Source organism: Carassius carassius, chromosome 12 (genome assembly GCF_963082965.1).
Source record: "Carassius carassius chromosome 12, fCarCar2.1, whole genome shotgun sequence".
Taxonomy (NCBI): Eukaryota; Metazoa; Chordata; class Actinopteri; order Cypriniformes; family Cyprinidae; genus Carassius; species Carassius carassius.
The window spans coordinates 25,498,384-25,521,985 of NC_081766.1; the positions used below are offsets into that span (position 1 = coordinate 25,498,384).

The window sequence follows — 23,602 nt, forward strand, 5'->3', positions numbered from 1 at the left end:
GATTACTATCAAATACCACACCTAGGTTCCTAACTGATGATGCAGAATTGACAGCGCAGCAATCAAGTCTTAGTGTTCTTGGTTATTACATGCACTGGTTTTAGGTCAGATAATCAACACATCTGTTTTATCAAAATGTAGCAGCAAGAAATGACTTCCTCATCCAGCTTTTTTATATCGACTATGCATTCCGTTAGTTTTTTCAAATCTGGTCTCTTTGGATTAGGTGCATCATGCTTCGAGTCGAATGATACCCAATTTTCCTATTTCAGCCATTTTGGATTTTGTTGTAAAATGCTGCATTTTACGAACGCATTGACATATCGTTATGAAATTTGGCAAGGGGCATCAGCATTGTGCCCTGAAAGAGCCTGAAAAGTTTTGAGCCAGCACCACCTAGTGGTAAAATCAAATATTCACATGCTTATAACTTTGGGTGTGTTTAACTTATTTTCACACGAGTCAACTTTTTATACTCCTGAATCCTTGCCAAGTCCAGCGATACCAAACATGCCATGTTGTGGCCTATGGTTTATGCAACACTGCATTTTAGCGCCTAACCCCTGAACTGTCACTGCTGGACGCCTAAGTATACTTTACTTTATTACATTAAAATATTTTAATATAACCATAAAAAACTAGATATATATCGTTGGAACAGTCTAAGACTCCTAAATGGATTTTTCACCAATGTTTTTTTGATACAAATTATTTAGGAACAATAATAGAATATAGTGCAAGTAGCAATTACAGGGCCAAATACTACAGAAGCAAGCATTAGACCAACTGCAGAAATTAGTAATTGAAACCATTTTAGGATGATTTTAGTCAATGAAAAATCATAAGTACAACCTCTAGTAATATGATTTATTTCACGTTTGATCAATAGGTGCTATTATCAAATCGATGTGGTGTGTTTTGTATGAGTTGACAATTGCACACACAAAGTTTAGTTTAGCATTGCAGAGATACAGCCTCAAGTGTCATTTTGGCATCAGTCTTCAAATTCGTTGCTGTGGTATGCAAAAACTGTTTTGTCTATCAACATAAAATCCATAAATTTTTGTCAGCATGGCCTAAAGATGTTATTATTCAATTTTGTTGAAAATCAGAAACGGACTAGGAGTTTTTAAAGAAAATCAAAATGGCGGATAGCAAGTTTGGCTGACTATGGCAAGGTTTCGAAATGTTACACTAATGCATATGTAAAATATAGCATTTTATATCATAATACTCTATTGTAGTCAATGGCAATTTCCTACGGTGGTTTCGTTTCAGTCAGAGTAACAGTTTATTTATTTATACAAGATATTGGCAAATGTTTTTTAAAACTGTGTTTAAAGGTGTTTTTTTTTTTTTTTTTTTTTTTTTTTTCAGGACGATGAAGCAAAGGTATCCACAGGAATGGTAAATGAGAGCTACTCCACTGAAAGTCGAATTAGTGCAGTGACATCCTGTAAAACAGCTGAACTCATACGTTCACAGAACCTTGGCTACTTTCAGAGTAAGAGACAGACAAGCTCCACTTGGTACTGCTCACTGCATTTTATTTAGTGTTTCACACCCTCATATAAGTTTGCTTAAGCACAGTCTTGACTTTTAATTTTTAGATAATAAAGTAGATGAAGAGTCAGAGGAGGATGATGACTATATTCCCTCTGAAGACTGGAAAAAAGTAAATACTTTTATCTTCATAGTTTTCTCTATGCTTTTTGTGTGTAATTTCCCATGAAATGTTTGACGCGGGTATGTTCTTAACAGGAAATAATGGTTGGCTCCATGTATCAAGCTGAAACACCATCTGGACTGTGTAAATACAAAGACAAAGAGAAAGGTAGATTTGACTTATATTGATCAATTAAAATATCAGTTTGGTAGAATTATACTGCACCAAGGGAAAATAAATGTGCAGTTGCATCTTTTCAAACATGTAGATTAAGCTTTTTTGTAGTAGTAGCAGTAGTATTACATTGGGTTTCAAAAACAGTTAGGACCAATAATTATTATTAAAGGAAACACTGACTTTAAATATTTTAACCGAAAAGTTTTTGCTGGCACTAATGAAATGGGAACTTCATCAGTCTTAATATGATGTAATTTTTAAAACTCTTCAATTATTATATGTTGTTTAAATTACATGACTAATTCTAATCATTAAATGTTTTTGATTCCACATATGGAAATGGTTTACATTTTTGGAGGCATCAATACATTATACTCTTGTGATATGTTTTAAATCCGTGACTCCGTCATTCACAGTCTATGAAAACGATGACCAGCTGCTGTGGAATCCTGAAATTCTTACTGAAAACACTGTGGTTGAGTATCTGACAGAAGCATGTCAACGGACGGGAGAGGAGACTGGAGTAGACGCTATTCCAGAAGGATCCCACATCAAAGACAATGAGCAGGTACAGTATTAAACAACTGCCTCTAAGATTTTATAATAATAAAAATAAGTTTAATCATTTTATTTGTAATCAAATGCTGAACTGTGACTTAATACCCAATACAAATTGTTTACTCCCCTCAGGCATTATATGAGTTGGTGAAATGTAATTTCGATACTGCTGAAGCTTTGCGAAGATTAAGATTTAACGTTAAAGCAGCCCGAGGTGAGCCTTACAAAGTTGGTTAAATGGCTTTTTTCTTTGTCTTTCATCATAAAGTTTAAGGTAATAGAAAACATTCACATAATGCAAACAACAGGCTGACATTGTTTCTGTCATTTTATAAGTAGTGTTTATTTCATAACAACTGAACTGTCATCTTGTTCTGTCATCCTTACTGTCATTTTGTTCTTTCATTTTAACTGTTTTCCTGTCGTCTTGTTCTGTCATCTGAACCGTCTTCTCATTCTGTTGTCCTAACTGTCGTTCTGTTCTATTGTTCTTACTGTCATTTTATTCTGCCGTCTTTACTGTCATCTTGTTTTGTCATCATAACCTTCATCAGCACAGTAAAGTAGTTTCACATTTCCTATTCGACTAGACTGCTTTAGGGACCATCTGTAAATTTACATTACAGTATAAAACGAAGTACACCCAGATAGCAAAATGCACTTGGGCCAGTTCCGGTAAGATTCTCACCTGCCTGAGACTTACCACTGAGGCCGGATGCCTGTGTACTCACTGCCCGACCCTAAAGTGCACAGTGCGTGGATGTGGCCCAGATTCATTTTTAATATCTACTTTACGCACAGGTGTAATTTGCAGTGGTGGGACGTATGGGACATGTCCCTAACACTTTTTTTTTTAAAGTAATTTAAGAATATATTGCGGAAGGTATTAAAAGGAAAACAAGACCACCAAATCATCCTACATAATCTAATTAGGGTGATAGAACAAAAAAAATTTGACTCCTTACTCATGCATAACTCGTGCAGTGCAATAACGACGTGATTTGCAGCTGTCTTACTTTTTGTAATGTCATTATGGCATTTAATAAAAAATAAAATAAAATGAAGCACTTCCTTGTGCTAAGTAGGCTTGCCCTCTACTAAATATTGTTCTAGTCAACTAGTCGCAAATTATATTAAATTGAGTAATATAATAATATATTAACTATAGTTTTGGATAATATATAGGCAGGTGTATTAGGCTAGAGCCTATTCAGCTCTCAAGCTTTAGCATAAAGCAATTGCCTCAAAGCACCAGCAAAGTAAGTGGTTATGAACGTGTTGGGGGGAAATAAGAGATTTTAATTATTTATTAATAAACTAGTGCTTTCTGTGTCAGTGTCGGGTGCAAAGATGAGTTTGCCGACACTGACTCACCATCTCCTCATGTACACATATTATATAAGCATATTACAAAATCGAGTGGGCGAGGTTTCCTTATATTTATTTTATTATTCATATAAAAATTAATAATAACCTTTACTGTTAATTGCAGGTCTCCAGACTGCAACTGACTACATTTTATGAGCTTGTTCAACGCATAAAAGCTGTAATTCCTGTTGCATATGAGAAACGTCAGACACAACTCATTTGATCTGTGCAGCGGCTTTGAGTGTAGAGCCTGGAAGGGGTATAAACTTTAAAAGTATATAACTTCTAAAAATATAAACTTTTCTTTTTGTTTTGTTTTTATTTTGAAAAGCTTATCTTTGCTGTTTATCTCACTTTATGCTATGAGGCTCTCTTTTATTTTTATATACAAATCCCATTCAAACATATTGACAGCACAATTTGTTTAGTACTATTGATAGCTCCATGAACCACGTTACCGCATGACAAAATTAATGCAGTGTCTTAAAATCCTATAAAAGCTAAGGATATTCACTGAAAATAGTTTTCAGTGTTTTACAAATAACTGACACGTATGCATAAAACAAATTTCTTTCTTGGCTGCCGTTGTTCATTGGTCAGGCATCGACCAGTAAAATGTCCCCACCCCTGGCTCTACTCTCTCACATCTGCATATACAAGTGCACAAGTGAGTTTTGCTACAGGAATGCCGCAAAAGTAGTTGCAAAAGTCAGAGCGCTAGGATTTGAACTTGTACTGCCAGATCTGAGAGGTTGTAAGTGTCGACTTGACGTTGTGCAGTGAAACTGAAGTAAAGTGCAAAAGTAAATATGTCGTAAACATTTGTGTATGTCATTTTCTTTGTGTGGATGTCATTTTACACATTTGTGACTAGTAATCTACAACTTCCAATTCAAAACACGGGTGTTTTGATCATTGTGTGTGCAAATTGAAAGATTCAGCTTTTCACATCAGAGCTGTGAGTGTAAATTTCAAATTACAAATACGAATGTTAATATGACAAGTTCTCACATTCAGATTTTCAACCTCTCGAGTTTAGCTATTGATTTACCTCCATAGAAAATCTTCACTTCCAAAAAATTGTGAGCATAATTTTATGTAAACCAGTTATACCTGGTCTCTATGGTCTACTCATGCTCACAATGCTTTTTGGAAACGCAACCCACTGGCATAAATTTGGATGTTAGACGCATATACCAATGTTGTATGTAACCTTAGAGATGGTCTCTAAACTTGCGAATATCAAGCACCTATCACAAAACGAACTTTATGCCAGTGGGTCACGTTTCCAAAAAGCATTGTTAACCTGAGTAGACTGTAGAGACATTAAGTGCAACTAGTTTTATGATAAACTTATGCTCACAATGTTTTTGGGAGTATTTTCTCTGTGATTACAAAATGAAGGCAAGTCGTATAAACGGGGGGGAAAACATAAGTGATCGGCAGGTCCGCATGCGCGATCAAAGTAAAAAATGCGTTATAGAAATATGTTCTGACAGCACATTTGCGTACCGACATGGTTGACAGCTGTTAATACACAATTACCATTTTAGATCACAAACTGTACTAGTTTTACAGTTTTATTTTCAACCTGAAAGCATAAATCTATGCTATGCCATGCCTTTTTCAAAGCACAATGCAAAACTGTGACATTCATCCACTGATGCTCTTTAATCAGCAGCAGTGCTGAATCCGGAAGAGCGTATACTTACTTGTCGGCAACCTGCCAAAATAAAAGCCTGCTGATTTTAAGTTTGAATATGATAAAAATGCTTTTATTTATGTATTTTTAGATGTTTTTATCCAAAGCAACTTAAAATTGAGGAATACATAAAGCGATTCTTCTTAAAGAGGCAAACAAAGAAAGTAGTAGTAAATATTAGCATTTTTAGTATTTTTAAGTTTACTATAAAACAAATGTATTTATATTTAATACTAGTGCATGGTTCTCACGTAGTCCTTTTCTTAAAGACTGATCACTTAACTTATAAAACACACTATCTGGTGATGACGTAGAAGGACTACGTGAGAACCATGCACTATGGATGATAAATTCGCTCTGCCGCCTTGTTAATTATTTTGTCTTTACTTTATTTGTGACACCAAGAAAGAGTTAATCTGTCATGTATGAGAAGAGCGTGTTGCCGTATACCAGCCATTAAATGTGTGGGACACCAACTCAACGTTTTCCATCTCTTTCATTTCATGGATTTAACGAGTTATCAGAGTCAAAGCGTTACAACTTCGACTATATGCTCTTATCCTCCTGCGCGTGCGAGGTGTGTGTGTGTGAAATGCGGGCAGTGAAATTAAGTGAAATAGCTGGGCAGTTTAAAAGCCGAATTAAAATAAGCAGCCTAATAAAAATAATAGTTATTATTATTATAATCTAATACATTAATAGGAAAATGAGCCTAATATCGTCTTGATTATCGACAGAGAATTCTGCTTATGTCGATATCTCTGACGATCGTCGATACACGATACTATCGTCTATCGGCACAACCAGTGATTCACCGGCGATCCACAAAATGCCTCCCTCATTTCCATGTTGTACACGGAAAAGTAAAAAATAAATAAATCTGGAAATAAATAAATACATATAATAAATAAATGCATGAAAAAATACATTTAAAAATAAATTTAATATATAAATGAATAAGTAAATAAAATTAAAAAAGAATACAAATAAATGTAAAATACATTGGAAAAAAGTAATTTAACATATAAATTCAGGATTAAATTTGATTACAAATGAACTATTTTTTTTTCATTTATTTTTCTTATATTACATGTATTTATTTATCTATATATTAATTTATTTATTTTTAATTTCTGCAGGTTTAGTCCTCCATAGACAGCTTCAACATTTCTCACATTATCACAGTTTATATGCTATAGTTTAGAAAATGGTAATAACATATGACAAGAACTGAGAGTTAAACTGTGTCTTGTGAGAGAGTTAAATCTTGATAGATATTTTGGTCCCAAATTAGTTTTTTATTATATATATATTTTTTTTGTCCACTATATAAATAATTTTTGGGTATAATATGTCAGTTTATTTTATTTTGCTGTACTTACTTACATAAGTGAACTATAGTGCCCTGCACCCACTGGTAAAACAAAATATAAAAAAATTATATCTGGTGCCTGAATAATTTTTAATTTGACTGTGGTTTTATTCTTGTTAAAACTACAAGAGCAGTGAGTGGTTTTCGTTCTTTCATTTGCATTAACATTAAGGATACCGGCAGCATATAGTAAATTAAGCGTGATCACTTTAAGAGATAATGCATCATTATAATGATACACATCTGATTTCTTTCTCCACTGTTTACTTTCACTTCAGACATAACCAACAGTTTTTTTTTGAGGATACTCTCCAAGATGAGTATTTTGACATAATTTTGTATGTATTTGTCATTACAAGAGCAAGAAGAGACAAATTTCGGTGTTCAAGCACTTTGAGACATGTCTCTCTGCATGCGTCCTGTGCACACCGAACAGCGTGCACGGGAGCTGAAGTGGGCTCTTTCACTCTTTTTCTGTTTGCTTGTTTAAATGTATTCATTCGTTCAGGTGAAGGAGAACTCAGTTCGGTGTTGCTGTCTGTGAGAACTGAACACGGTGTGCGAGTACAATTTTTCCATGTCTTGTGTTTGTATGCTTTAAACTCTTTTAAATGTTTAAATGGGCAAGGCTTAAAAACACATGTCAATGATAAGATTTTGTGATGCTACACAACCCGTTAACTGTACCGAGGGCCCCCCCTCAGCTGTGGGCCCCTATAATCGTCACCACCTTTCACCCCACTAGCGAAGAAATAGCTATAAAACATCACATTTTGCAAAATTACCCTTGCATTTACTTATACTTGGATTATAAAATTGTATAAGTATAAGCATTAACTAACAATGGCAAATACTTCTAAAGCATATATTAACATTAATTTATATAAATTTCAACATTTATTAATACATTATTAAAAACAAAAGCTGTATCAGTTAACATTATTTAATGGATATGAGCTAACATGAACTAACACAGAGCAGATTTAGTTTATTATTAACAAACAGTGACAAATTGAAACTCTAACAAATGTATGGCTCATTTTAGTTAATTTCAACATTTACTAATGTTAACTAATGATACCTTATTGTAAGTGTTTTGAACAACACATTGGTAAATGGCAAAGTTTGGAAAATAAACACGTGTTGTACTTTTATCTATTTATCTAATCATTTACAACTATTACCGTGGATAATTTTTGAGTGAAACAATGATTATTGTTCATTGGTTGTTGCTCATTTTCAAATGGCTCAGGATTTATGGTTGTGGTGATGTAACTGTCTTTCTGCGTCTTAATCCGGTGATATTATTGTTTTTTGTGAGCTTTCATTTCTGCACCTGTAAATGGCAAAAAAATGTACAAACATCTATTAGGTCTAACGTAATGCGCCAAACTGAATAAAATTAAATATATGTGTTCTACTTGTTGTTATGCAGACTATTTACAGCAGCACCAACTGCAGTGACAGCACAATAAATGGCTGTGCCCAGCAATAATAATATTTAGTGTGTAGCATGCAAATTAAAGGGAAAACTCATCCAAAAATTACAATAATTTACTTCCCCTCATGATGCCCAAGACTGACAAATGTGTTGTTTTTGATTCCCACCATTCTTCAAAGTATCTTCATTTGAATTCTGCAAAAAAAACAAATGTCAGAGGTTTAGAAAAATGTATGTACAATAAATGATGACAGAATTTTGGGTTAACTATACTTTTAAGTAAATTAATAGAAACATCTCACTAGTCATCACTGTGCAGAAAAATAACAGTGAACACTGCAATAAAATGCTTGATACATACAGATTCAGCAGATCCAAAGCTTGCTGTTGAACAGTAGGTCCCTTCAGTTAAGATTTTCCCCAGTTGCTACAGAAAATATCATGGTGAAATGGTTATGCTGACATTTACTTGAACTTACCAACTTTCTCATTGGCTCTAATGCTCCTTGCTAGTTCAGTCAGAGAAGTACCGGTATAACAAAGATGATATCCACTGTCTTGGGCACTGCTCAGTGTTCACGGGTGTCTGAGGACATCTGCCATTTCTTCAGCAATGACACTTCTCTTGATTGCTACACAACAGAAATATAAAAAAAGTTTGTGGCACATTAAGATAAATAATCAGTTATTCCTGTGCATATCTACATGCTCAGTGAAGAAGCACCTAAAGTGATAAACTGTGATGCTGTGTTTGTGTTGTAGTTAGTTACATGTGTTTTGGCAGAGGTGAGCATCTGTACATGTACAGTCCGCTTACATTGGGGCACAAAACCAGTAGCATGGGTATATTTGTAGCAATAGCCAAAAATACATTATATGGGTCAAAATTATAGATTTTTCTTTTATGCCAAAAATCATCAGAAAATTAACCCTTATGACTGGTTTTGTGGTCCAGGGTCACATTTAGCAGCTGTAAAAGCTATTGCAGATTATCTCAGGCATACTGAGGCTTATTAGTGATCCTGTAGCTCAATTGGTAGAGCACTGCGCTATCAAGCGCAAGGTTGGGGGTTCGATTCCCCGGGAACACATGATAGGTAAAAATTGATAGCCTGAATACACTGTAAGTCGCTTTGGATAAAAGTGTCTGCTAAATGGATAAATTTAATTTATTTTTAATTTAATTAATATGATTGCAGTACATCTCTCATCTTAAAATCACTGAAACTAGCTTATTATTAGCGTATGTATATTTAGTTGAAAATAACGATTTATCTTATACATACAAATCATCTTCTCTCGCGTCATTTAAGTAATATGGAACAAAACATATGTTTATTGCATACAAATTAGAAAGTGGAAACTAAAAATTGAAACAAACCTTTCTCATTGTATACGCTGGACCGTCATCCTCTCTTCTTTCCATCTGATTGTTTGCAGATCGTAGTGTTGCTCATCAAAGTTTTCTGCAGCGTAAACATTCTAGACCTACATAATAATTAGATAAAAGATTAAAAAGATTGTGTTTATTTATTAACTTGCGTTTTCGGGGTAAAACGGCAGCATTCGCTGCAGTCTCACACATGAGGTTAACTTTTTTGCACGTTCGTTTATGAGCTTATGAGCGTCTGGGTCTGCGCTAGTAAAATAATAAAAATGTAAATGCTCAACAATGTTTACCAGTATTGCTTTATCGAAATGACCACATCCACATTTCTTGGTAAATAATGATAATCCGTTGTTTTGTTTCCATCCAAACCGCACAAACATGGCAGACAGCACTCATGACCTCAAATACAAAAGTCTGCGTGAGTCAAAGGTGAATGAGAGCACAAGCAAGCGCATAAAAGAATGGCCTGCCACCTTACATAAATATAGATTTACTATTAACTGAGTATTAGAGAATGTTCTGTCCTATAAAGTACATTTAATATTGTTTCATTATTTACGTTTTTTTAAAGTTAGCCTCTTTATTTATTTATTTTATTATTTAAAAAAAAGCCAACTTTCTTATATTCTAGATTCATTTCACACAAACTGAAATATCTCAAGACTTTTTTGTTTTAATTCTGATGATTACAACTTACAGCTTAGGGAAAAAAAAATTCAGTATCTCAAAATATTCCATTTTGAGCTTGATTAGTTTGATTAATTTTGAGTATAAATACTGGGTACCACCTGAGCTAGTTTAGAACATGCAACCATAGTTATGGGAAAGACTACTGACTTGACAGTTATCCAGAAGACAATCATCAACAACCTCCACAAGGAGGGTAAGCCATAGAAGGTCATTGCTGAAAGGGCTGGCTGTTTACAAAATGCTGTATCGAAATATATTCATAGAAATTTGACTGGAAGGAAAAAGTGTGGTAATAAAAGGTGCACAAGCAACAGGGATGACCAGCCTTGGGAAAATTGTCAGGAAAAGCAGATTCGAACACTTGGAAGAGCTTCACAAGGAGTGGACTGAAGTCAGAGTCAGCGCATCAAGATTCACCATGCTCAGATGTCTTCAGGAAATGGGCTACAGCTGTCACATTCCTAGAACCAAGCCAATCCTGAACCAGAAAGGAAAAAAATAAAATAAAAAAAACAACAACATACTACAAAGCATCTCAAGTAGAAAAAGAACTGGACTCCAGAGTCAATGCAGCCGTCTACCAGGAGATTTTGGAGCACTTTATGCTACCATCTGCTGACAAGCTTTATGAAGATGCTGATTTCATTTTGCAGCAGGACTTTAGCACCTACCAACAGTGCCAAAACCATTTCCAAGTGGTTTGCTCCCTTACGAAAATTAACCATGGTTTTACTACAAATAAAACCAAAAAACCATGGTTACTATAGTTAAACCATGGTAACCACAAATTAACCATGGTTTTGCTATATTAACCATGGTATTTGTAGTAAATCTGTGGTTATACAAATGGTAGTCAACACGCCAAAAAACCATGGGTTACTACAGTTTTACTATAATAAAACCATGGTTATTTTTCGTAAGGGCTGACCATTATATTACTGTGCCTGATTGACCAGCCAGCTCACCTGACCTGAACCTCACAGAGAATCTATTGGGTATTGTGAAGAGGAAGATAAGTAACATCTGACAAACAATACAGAGGAGTTTAACTCTCTTCCCTCTCCACAGCGGCGTACTTCCTCTCGGCTGGGGACAGCTTCCTGCTGATGTAGATGATCGGATGCTCTTCACCTTCCTGAATTTGGGAGAGGACCGCTCCCAGTCCCGTGTCGGAGGCATCCGTCTGCAGCAGGAAGGGGCAGCTAAAGTCCGGGGCGCGGAGCACAGGCGAGGACGTGAGTGCCGCTTTGACCTGGGCGAAGGCCTCTTCCACCGACGGAGTCCAGCATACTCTCTCCGGCTGCCCCTTCCTGGTCAGGTCTGTCAGGGGGCGGCTAAAGAGGAGAAGTTGGGGATAAAACATCGGTAATAACCCGCCAACCCCAAGAAGGCTCGTACCTGGGTCTTTGTCCGGGGCCTTGGGGCGGCGTGGATGGCCTCAACCTTTTTGTCTTGTGGCCGGATGAGACCTCGGTCGACTTGGAAGCCCATGTACTTGGCCTCAGAGAGGGCTAGGTGACATTTTCAGGGGTTGGCAGTGGGTCCAGCCGGCCGGAGCTCCGAGAGCACCCTCCGGAGACAATCCAGAGTTCGGCTGTCTGGGCATGGGCTGGCACCCGGGGCTTGTATTCCCATTCGTGAAACTGCTGGGCGGCGCAGACGGGAGAGGCCGAGCCTTGCCAGGATCTCTTCGACATAGTTGTTGGCGATCGTCAAGGGGAGCGAGAAGTAAGCCCTCTGTGCTTCACCGGTGAGGAGGGGTGCCAGCGCACTTGCCCATTCCTCCTCGGCCCATTCCTCGCGGTGGGCGGTGTTCTCGAAGACCTGTAGGAAGGCCTCCACATCGTCATTGGCTGTCATTTTTGGTAACAGATGGGTGGCTTGTGCCCGAGGTTCAGGTAGCGGAACGTGCTGGGCTACGGTGGCCCGGACGGCGGTGAGTTCATCCTCCGTCCTGCCCAGGCGAGTGGCGAGGTGTTCCACTATTTGCTGCTGGCGGATGCTCACTTCAGCGAGGTGTTGCAAGACGTCTTCCATCGCGGGGACGCGCGCGCCGCATTCCGTGGTGCTGGTGACACAAACAAGGTAAGAAGGGAAAAAAAATTTGGAGTTGGGGCGGTGAACTTGTGCTTCCCGTGCGTTTCCGTGCTCTTCGGTGCAAATCCAAAGTGAAAGTGGGTGTCCTGACGTGCTCCAAAGTGAGTGGGCTGTTGGTCACTCGCTGCTTTCTGCGGAGAAACGAAAGAACGATAAGACCAGCGTTGCATTCGGCTCGAGACCGTCTGCTGAATGCAGCGTGTGCTGCTTAAAAGTACGCAGGCTGATGGGGAGCAGCTGTGACCGATCAGCCGGCAGTGAGGACGTGCAGGTGTTCTATGTTGATTGCCAGGGCGACGATGATTCCTCCGAGGACGCTCGTCACAATATATATATATATATATATATATATATATATATACTGTGACGAGTCAGCTGCCTCCTCCCTGATTGTCACCGGCACCCCGTCCTACATCGCCGCCCTTCACCAGGCTCCCGACTGGAGTGGGTGTGTGAGAGGAGGGTCGCTGGACGAGTCAGGGCTGGCGGCGTGTGATGGGGCACACCTGAAGGAAATGGAGCCTCATGACCGCCGCTGTTTAAAAGCCCAACGCGCCTCTCCTCGGGAGACCGGTCTCTTCCCCGTGCATGCACACTGGTGTCCTCGTGGGTCCAGGAAGGGTGCGTTGAGGGACTCCCGCGCCACCAGAGACGTGAGCTGCCGGACCTGTGATCCGGATGGGAACCGCACCCGTTTACACGGCCGTCGGGCCAGGCTGCCGGGCCGTCCATCCCCTGCCAGCGCAGTGGCCAACGAGAGAGATGCGGCCGCTAGAGGAAGCCGCCGCCCCTCACGCCCCGGACCGAAGAGGGGAGAGCGTGCGGCCGCCGGACTCCGCCCCTTACCTGGACCCTTCCTCCATGAACACTGCCCGACCCACACGAACCCCGCAGCACGACGAGGACACCATATTCCCTGTTTATTTTGGACACTCTTCCCCTTTGGCCACCTTTATCCCCTGTTTTATTTGATTTTCTGTTAATAAAAGCCTCTCCGAGGCCTGACGCCACACCCACTGTGTCTGTCTTGTGCTCCTCCCGTCACAATACACACATATATATATATATATACATATTGAGATGTGGAAAGGCACAGTTACACCACCACAACCATAAATCCTGAGCGTTTTGAAAATGAGCAACAACCAAGGAACAGTAATCTTTTTTTCACTCAAAAATTATCCAAGTTAATAGTTGTAAATGATTAGATAAATAGATGCAAGTACAAAATGTGTTTAATTTCCAAACTTTGCCATTTATCAATGTGTTGTTCAAAACCCTTACAATAACGCATCATTAGTTAACATTAGTAAATGCTGAAATTAACTAAAATGAGCCATACATTTGTTACAGTTTTAATCTTTGTTACTGTTTGTTAATAATAAAAATATTATTTGTTAGTTTATGTTAGCTCATATCCATTAAAAAAAATGTTAACTGATACAGCTTTTGTTTTTAATAATGTATTAATAAATGTTTTAATGTACATCAATGAATGTTAATATGCTTTAGAAGTATTTGCTATCGTTAGTTCATGTTACGTAGGTAACTATGTCACCTGAGTGTTGAATGTTTATACTTACAAAATTTTATAATCCAAGTACAAGTTAATGCAAGGGTAGTTTTGCAAAAAGTGTTTTTTTTTAATTATTTTTTTTATTATTATTATAATATCTTTTTAATAGCTATTTTCTATTTTTTTTTTTTTAAATTTGCGCTGCAATTGTATAGTTTTGTAAATAAATTTTCTTCATGCCAGCTTGATCAAGTGAGGTTTTTTTTTATTTTATTTTTTTATCTAACCGGAACAGACCCGCGTGCATTTTGCTATCTGGGTGTACTTTTTGTACTGTGAGGTAGATTTGCAGATGGTCCTTAAAGCATAGTCAAATATGATATGTGAAACTAACTTTACTGCACTGATTAAGGTTATGATGACAGGGAGGACAAAAGAACAAGATACTGTAACAGTAAGGACAACAGAATAAGATGATAGTTCAGACGACAGGACAACAGAATATGACGACAAGACGACAGTAAGGACGGACAACAGAACAAGACAGTTCAGGCAACAGAACAAGATGACAGGATGACAGAATAATACGACAGTTAGGATGACAGAACAAGATGACAGAATGACAGAATAATACGACAGTTAAGATGACAGAACAAGATGACAAGACGACAGTAAATAAGGACGACAGAATAAGACGACAGTTAGGACGACAGAAGAAGACAGCAGTTAGAATGACAGAATAAGATGACAGTAAGGACGACAGAACAATACGACAGTTAAGATGACAGAACAAGATGACAGGATGACAGAATAAGACGACAGTTCAGGTGACAGTTAAGATGACAGAACAAGATGAAAAGACGACAGTAAGTAAGGACGACAGAATAAGACGACAGTTCGGACGACAGAATAAGATGACAGTAAGGACGACAGCACAAGATGACAGTTCAGATGACGGGAAAACATAATACGGTGACAGAACCAAACGACAATAAGCACAACAGCAAAACAGAAAAAAAAAGGAGGACGACAGACAATGTCAACATACAACATACACGTCAACATATACTGATTTACCTAAACAAGTAGGCAATGACTATAGACAAAGACAATTTTATAGTACAAAGCAGTCAACTTATTTTTTACACTAATGGAACCTCATAAATCCAGGCATATTCCTTTACGATTGTTGCTTGTCAAACTGTATGAACATGATTAGTGGCATTTTCAAATATCGTTTGACTTTTATTTGAATGCCGAAACTGACTTTTATTTTGACGTGCTGAGAGCAGCAGTGCCTGAGCACACAATGCTCACATTCTCCTTGTTTACTATCATTGTAAACAGTTCCGTCTAAAACGTATAGAAGTGTTGGTAACACTTTCTATGAAGCCTGTATATACATTGTAAGGATATTCTTAAGGCATATATAATTATAATGCATAATGCATTATAAAAACCTTATAATATGTTGTATCATCTCATGAATATTCATAAGAACAATTTTAATATATTATAATATTGACTTATTTGTGATTATATCTTTTAAGAGTATGACGATTTATAACACAATGAACACATTGCATCCACTTTTACAATGGATTATATTTCTCATAGTTATAATATATTATAAGTCTCATATCTTTCCATATTTCTTATGCTACTTTAATTAAAGCAGTCAAAAACCACTTATAAGTAGTAGTAATAATAATAATAATAAATACTCTCAAACAGCCATAAGATCATAGATCAGATCAGAGGAATGTGTAATATGACACATTTGCTTTGAACTATTTGTTGTTGTAATATCAGTTTGATTATTTTGATGGTACCCTTTAGACCACTGGTCTCAAACTCAATTCCTGGAGGGCCACAGGTCTGCACAGTTTAGCTCCAACCCTAATCAAACACACTTGATCCAGGTAATCGAACTCTTCAGGATTACTAGAAACTTCCAAGCAGGTGTGAGTTGGAGCATGTTGGAGATAAACTCTGCAGAGCTGTTGCCCTCCAGGAATTGAGTTTGAGACCACTGCTTTAGACAGTTGTTAAGTAACTCTGCAACTACATATCAACTAGACATGTGCCGGTTTTCAGTAATGCGATATATCACGGTAATGAATATGCACAATATTGTTATCGTGGCCACTTCTAAATACCGTAAATAATTATATATTACAAATTATTAAGAATTTTGAATGCATTAAGAATACTATACCCATCAACTCGTCAAAATGCACAACACCGCTGTATGCTGCTTGAAAGACGCGTGTGCGCTCTGATATAAACAAGCATGCACAGGGCTGGACTGGGACAAAAAAAAGGGCCCTGGCATTTTTGCTCAGACCGGCCCACCACAATCGGTCGGACATAACCAACCAGTACACCGTCCTTGCGGTCCCTGTAGATATGCATATCTACCATTCCATTCCAAAAAACCCCTACAAAGCTGAGAACTAAGTGCCATGGACCAGTGTACTCACTCTCTCTTGACTGACTCCCTGGTGATCAAAGGTGCTCTCCTCCACTGCTAACTCAACCTGGCTTGACTATAGATAAGGAGATTACAATTATTTGGAAGAGTTATTAAAAGTACACTTAGTAAGGATCCATTTTGGTTATATAGTCCTGTATTCTTGAAGAGCAGGATTCCTAGATGGACAATGTGCTCCACGTTATAAAAGCCAGTTTATCCTTTAGAACCCAATAGAATGTGGATGTAGAATACAGCTAATTCTAAAAAGAAATGTTTTTTCAATGAACCAGACAGCAGAAAAACTAGTTTACAATTGCAAGTATGGGCTACTTTGTTTTAAAGAGCACAAACCCCTCTTTAATATGACACCAAACAACATTTATCTCTCATTGTCGAGATACTTCCCATAAAAAAAGAAAAACAAACTATACTACCAAATTACTCACACAAAATGTCCTGATAATATATTTGACATTCATATTATTCACTCACCATCAGAGGTGGGTAGAGTACCCAAAAACTATACTCAAGTAAAGGTAAAAGTACTTCTAGAAATATTTACTCAAGTAAAAGTAAAAGTACTAGTCTTGAATAGTTACTTGAGTAAGAGTAAAAGAGTATCGGATAAAAAATCTACTCAAGTAGTTAGTTACTTTGGGTCATATATACTGAGCCTATTTTTATTTAGATATATAGATAAAATGTATGTAATGCATGTGTGTGTGTATAAATGTATATATTTCATCAGTCTTTACTCCAACTTATGTAATTTATTATAAAACCCTGTCTGTTTACTTAAGTAACAGATATAGGTGTCATGCTATAACATATTTTTTAATACAACTAACTTTATATTAAATGTGAATTTAACATTGAAAGTTAATGTGATATAAATATTGCTAATCTTTCATTGTTCAGAAAGAGAGCAAATAATATTTACATTATTAAAGATCATTTTCACTGACAGTCTAGATTTCAATCACTCTCAGAAACTCCCATTAAAATCACTGAAACTGTTAACATTGTGAAATCAATATCTTAACACATCTGCACTTTGTTGTTTCTGACGAGAGAATTCGCCAGAAAGAGGTATTCAGTCAGTGAGCGAGTGAAGGAAGCACCGGCATTTCAGCGATGACTCATTGGAACACCTCTGATTGGCCAATGCTTTAATAAGCTCAAAGGAATCATGTGTGATTGGTTATAATGCGCAGTGCTGTAAAAACGCATCTATCTCTGGCTCAGCGCCAGAAGGCAATCACAGATCTGAATTTAGCAGCTAATGACATGACTTGCTGAACGTACTGGCACCGGTGTGATTGTATTAATTAATAAAATCTTAATCGGCTATTTTTTGTCTTTTGGAAGCTGCATTCAACTTGACTCCCCTCTGTTATAAGCCACACACGTACAACAAACTAATGTCACAGTGCTATCGTGTACTGTAATCGAATGTAGCCCAAGTTATTACCTGTTGAACAGTAGACAGCACACGCGGTGTTCATATAATAAGGATCTCCATCGCAAGCAAATAATAGCCTTTGCAGATTTGCTTTCAATTCAGTGCAGTTCCAGCCACGTTTTCAACGCTGCTGATGTTAAATGTTACAACTCCGAGTGAACCACTTCAGACGCTCAGCGCGTGCGGCAGGGAACTGAACGAATCATTCAAACTGATTCATGAACCAATTCACTCGTTTGCCAATTGGTTTGATCAAGCCTTTGAACAGAATTGACTCAAAATAATGAATCATTCGCGAATGGGCATCGCTCATTGCCCAGAGAAAAGTAGACGGCGCGTTTGGAATAAACTGAAGCATTTATAACATTTATTGCATTAAGATAAAGTAACGAGAGGAGCGTCGCCCACAGCAACGAAGTAAAAGTACAGTATTTTCCCCAAAAATTTACTCAAGTAAGAGTATAAAGTACCCATCTTTAAATATACTCTGAAAAGTATTAGTTACCCCCAAAAATTACTCAAGTAAATGTAACGAAGTAAATGTAACTCGTTACTACCCACCTCTGCTCACCATTAATATTGCATATTCTATTTATTAGAAACATGAGAAAATATATACTTCATTGAATATATAGCTAAACAAAAATATACAGCTTTCAAAATGCAAGGCGGGTTTTAATCCCCAAATATCATGCATTAGATACCTCTCTTCCAACGTGTAACTCGTTGTGGGCGCTTTGACCCAGGCATTTTGAGTAATAATTAAAATAATCAAATGGCATCATTTTAAATTTTTCTAGAGAAGGGCCGTATGGCCATTATGGGGTTTAAAGGGTTAACATTAGAATAGTCAGCTGAAGTTGCAATTGAATAAGTTAACTCTGCTAACCTAGCTACAAAAACAATGCAAAAAGCTTATGCTGTGTTATTTGACTTTAGCTGACTGAGAAGCTAGTGCAGTAGGTCACAATCTGACAGACTTTATAATAGCGACAACGATTATGTTGTCTTATTATAATATTCATTAATTTAGGTAAAATTTAATCATCACACTATCCTCCTGCACCCGCCAACACTCCCTCCCTGTTAATCATGTAGCTACCATGCTTACCGTTTCAATAACACTCTCCTGCACACTCTGTCCATTCTTGACTTCACTATCAGACACCTGCTCCTCTGCCTGGGTGCCGCCGGCGCTGCCATGGCTAGTCACCTCCATGTGCTATGTTCACCTGTTTTTGCAAAATGTCGTCAGGTACTGTAGGCTTGGAAACTGAAGCTACAGCACTAAACATGTTGGTTTTTTTTGCACATGTTGAGGCATCAACCACTAGAATTTGTTTTTGCTTTTGGCCCGCAACTTCTCCGCAACCCCTTTGCGCTTTTGTTTCCATCCTAAATCCACAGATTTCTGTCTCTGAGCCACTGACTGCATCTGACACAAGAAACAGAGGGGGAGGGGTGGAGCCTGTTAAGAGATGATTGGGTCAGCCCAGTGTCAGTATGAAAAATGAACCGATGGGCCGCCGTCCCTGCTTTATGGGCCGGTCATTGGCCAATTGAAAATAAATAAATAAATAAAAATAATCATATTATATCGACCGTCCCCAAGTGGGTCGGCCCACCGGTAAGCCAGATTACCAGTCCAGCCCTGAGCACGCATGAGAAGCACATAGGGGAACACGTGAGAGATGTGCTGAATGAAAGCACATTCACTCTCTGACAGCAGATGTCGCTAGACTGCACAAAATGCAGCCCTTACCCTGGAACCCCCATAAATAAAGCAGCTGCATTACTTTCTAAAATATATTTAAATAATTTTAAATAGCCATTCAGATTTGTGTATTCACTATGATGATTATCACAATGCCAAATACTTAAGTACTTAAATACTTAACTTTTTTTTTTGGACTACAACATGCCCAAGGTATTGTTTTAAAGTGTGATCCTTTGTTAACCCTCCGGAGTCGATTAATGCGTATAGGCGTTATGAGTCATTTTCTCCTGATTACCCCGAAAATAACTTAAATTACCCTTTCAGTTTTGATCATACAGATAAGAGCAATACATCAATTGAATCTGTAAAGGGTCTACTTCTTTTTTGCATACAGACATAATAATGACAAAACTTTGTGCATTTATACAATAAAGATAACAAACAAGGTGTGCTGTCGGCAGTCTTTGTCTGCGCTGTTCTTCATTTAGACACGCGTCATTAAAATGAACTGTAACTCAGTGAATACTCAACGAAGAGACATGAGAGAGATATCTATAGAAAGTAGGGGTGTAACGGTACGCAAAAATCACGGTTCGGTACGTACCTCGGTTTTAAAGTCACGGTTCGGAGTCACGGTTCGGTTCATTTTCGGTACAGTAAGGGAAAGAAATGCAAACATTAAACTGCAGGTTGTTTATTACTATAAACTTTTTTTTAACAATTTGTTTACACTTTTTTTAAATACTTTTTAATAAAATATATAAAATAAAAAAAGAATAAGAAATAAAATACTGCTGCAAAGTTCTCCACTAAATAAAATACTCTGTCTCAAACCAATATCATATAATAAAATATAAATAAATAACTACGATTACAGTGCAGCATTACCAATTCCGGCTTGTAGGCCTGCTCATATTTAAAAATATATATATAACTTTTCCAAAGTGTAAAGTGCAGCATGAACCGTTTCAGTTTTGAGACCTGCTCAGATTTCGTTATAGCGTTGGACCGATCGGAATTAAGAGCAAAGGTCTGTTTAAATGCAGACGGGAGCTGCATTTGAATTACAATAGTTTTTTTCCTAGTTGTAGTGATGGTCACACTCGCGTGATGCCTTTAGAAAACTTTAGGCCGGTGACACACTGGCATATTGCACCTGTCAAACACCGTCAATACTGTTGACGGTGTCCTTTATCAGTAGGCTTTATATTTATGCTCAACATGAAGTATAGATATTGTTGTAGTGAAGACAAGAGCCTGGTCTGTCGCTCTATGTCATATTACAGTAGCAGCAGCGCGTCAGCGCCGCGTCAGGCACCATTCTGGTGTTTAAAGACACAGAAAACGCAAAGCAGGTGTCACGCAACTGACAAACAGCAGAAACGCCATGCTCACGCCACGCAGCCAGTGTGTCAACGGCCTTAGAATCAGCTGCAGGGTGGGATTTGCGCTGAACGCGAAGACTTGCGCCACTTAATATGTTCGTTTGGAAACACGAAAATGTATATGTTCCTCAAACAAAATATTGCATTCGGTCATTCGGTACACACGTGCAATGTACCGAAAGCCCTGTACCGAAATGGTCCGGTACGAATACACGTACCGTTACACCACTAATAGAAAGCTTAACATGTTTACTTTTAAACTAAACAAGAATGCTGCCGAAAACAAATATTCTGTCATCAAGTAATCTATATGAAAACAACGTGATGTCCGTTTTTCACGTCTCCCTTCATTATCTTCTAATGCGACCACGCCCCGCACTGAACGCTCTATTCAGATTCTAATGATTTACTGAAACACGTGGCTTGAATACGCCCATACAACACAAGACAACGCAGCCAGACTGTTCTTCAAGTTTTTTTAATTTTACTGTTTGCTTCGCGATGAGAGGAATAAGACATAATTCACCCCAAAAAGATGTGATGTGGTTGAGGATTTGAGATTTGGATTTCCTCAGAAAAAAAGAATGAAGCACTTTATTCAGCAGAGATCATAAACATGAGTAAGTCTCTTTTTATTTATTTATATACGTGTACTAGTTTTCACGTAACGTGTAAACTTTTTACTAGTTAGACTTTTTCCAAACTATAATTCCTGACTAAATGTATAATTAAGTGAAACATTATGATGTTTCAATAACAATATACACTACTATACCATTCAAAAGCTTGATGTAAATAATATAAATATAACAAATAAATGTAACTGTAACAAATGTAACAAACAATGCTGTTCTTTCAATTTACCACCCCCCCCCCCAAAAAAAACTTAAAAAAAAATTTCAGCTCTTTTCAACATTAATAATAATAATAATAACAATAAATGTTTCTTTCTTGTAACTCTTCCCTCTCAGCCATACACCTGACAGAACAGCTCAATATGCAGCTCATTATGCAGGACTTTGTCTTCTCAGGTGTAAATCACAATGATATTCATGATAGTTGACGCCTACTCACATATGACTTTTACCAACAAAAAGTGTCTTAGAAAATTTAAATCAATATATTGTTTTCTGTAAGTGAGTAAACAACATGATTTTCACATAATTTAGAAAGATAAATTCTAGGCTACAAGCTCCAGTTCTCAAAAGTCCTGGGAACCAATGTTCTGTATGTGTTTTATGGCCTTATTCAAATGATTTAACATTTTTAGTTTTTCACTAACCACGCATAATTTATTTATTTTTTTTCTCAAAAACACAATCATGTACATACATGCTGCTCACATATTATAGCCCAGTTTGGGCTGTTTACAGTGAGATTAGACTTTAGACATTTAGATGTTTATAAGAAACTGAAAAAAGCACAATTATCAGGGCATGACAAAACATCTCCAGGCCCCAAAAATACCCTTAGACTCCAGAGGGTTAATTCACACTTTACATTATAGCTTCATTAGTTAACATTAGTTAATTCATTAGTTAAAGGGTACATTACATACACAGTTTCACCTAATCTCATGTCTCGAGTGCCTATACAGTAGTACTGCATCCTTCATATATCCAAAAAGTCTTTAGTTTTATCATATTTATAAAAGAAAAATACAGCTTTCTAATTCTCTCTGGAAAAAGTCGAGCTCCTGGAGGCATGCGGTGGGCGGAGCTATTATACGTGTGGTTACCATTAACATATATTCACTTATGTGCTGATTTCCAACAAAATACAGAAATCTGATGCAGTTGTACTTACATGAATGGGGTCTTTTATCACTGGAATCGTTCCATGTTTTAATAGCAAACAATGTGCAAATCCAGCCTTGACTTGTGCCTTGTTTCTAAAACATTCGTCACTCAAATGACCAGAACACACAAAGGCACTACACTCCGTCGCTGCCCCGGAAAATCAATCTGCATCCACTGTTCATGTAACGCTGGGTTCTTTGGGAAGCTGAACACGGAAAACTTTCCCTCACATCCAAAAACGCAGTTATTTGGAGACATTCTCGAACAAATCCTATGCAGCGCTGCCGACGATCTCCCGAGGAAGCGCGTTGATGTGCACTGTCTCGCTCTCCTCTGGTGAACATGTGCGCGGGTGCGCTTTTCCGGGAGAAATGCTCATATAAGGAGTTCCGCTCTCGTCTACGTAATTAGATCCACGATCAAAAAAAACAAAACAAAACAGCCGAAACTTGTACCATAGTAAGATTTTTCAGCACAGAAATTATCTTTCATTCTTCTAAATTATTTTTTTTTTCAAAATTTGGCCATGTTTAATATGAGAATCCATCTCTTTAACACTGTGAACAACCAGGCCCGGTTCTAGAACCAAATCACTGAGGGTGACTCTGAATATAGTGAGGGTGCTGCTTACATAATCGTAGGAAATAGCTCAGTCATCAGTCTTGAAACATAGTATCTCAAATTTGGGGATGTTGTATACAACAATACTACTGTAATTGCTGTTATGTTAAACAATATACGATCTGGCAGTAAATTATAGAATAGCATATAAACAAGCAGCACTCT

At 37.5% G+C, this 23,602-nt stretch overlaps 1 protein-coding gene across 1 annotated transcript in view; it reads left to right on the top strand.

The window, feature by feature from the left end:
* The first annotated feature begins 1,356 nt into the window (after positions 1 to 1,356).
* The window catches only part of mier1b (mesoderm induction early response 1b, transcriptional regulator), a 113,904-nt gene continuing 91,658 nt past the window's right edge, over positions 1,357 to 23,602 (top strand). Inside the window, exons 1-5 of the mRNA XM_059563942.1 lie at positions 1,357 to 1,504; positions 1,611 to 1,675; positions 1,762 to 1,834; positions 2,260 to 2,411; positions 2,534 to 2,615. Coding sequence (XP_059419925.1) covers positions 1,405 to 1,504; positions 1,611 to 1,675; positions 1,762 to 1,834; positions 2,260 to 2,411; positions 2,534 to 2,615 — 472 coding nt within the window. The 5' untranslated portion in view covers positions 1,357 to 1,404. The remainder of the gene's footprint in view (positions 1,505 to 1,610; positions 1,676 to 1,761; positions 1,835 to 2,259; positions 2,412 to 2,533; positions 2,616 to 23,602) is intronic.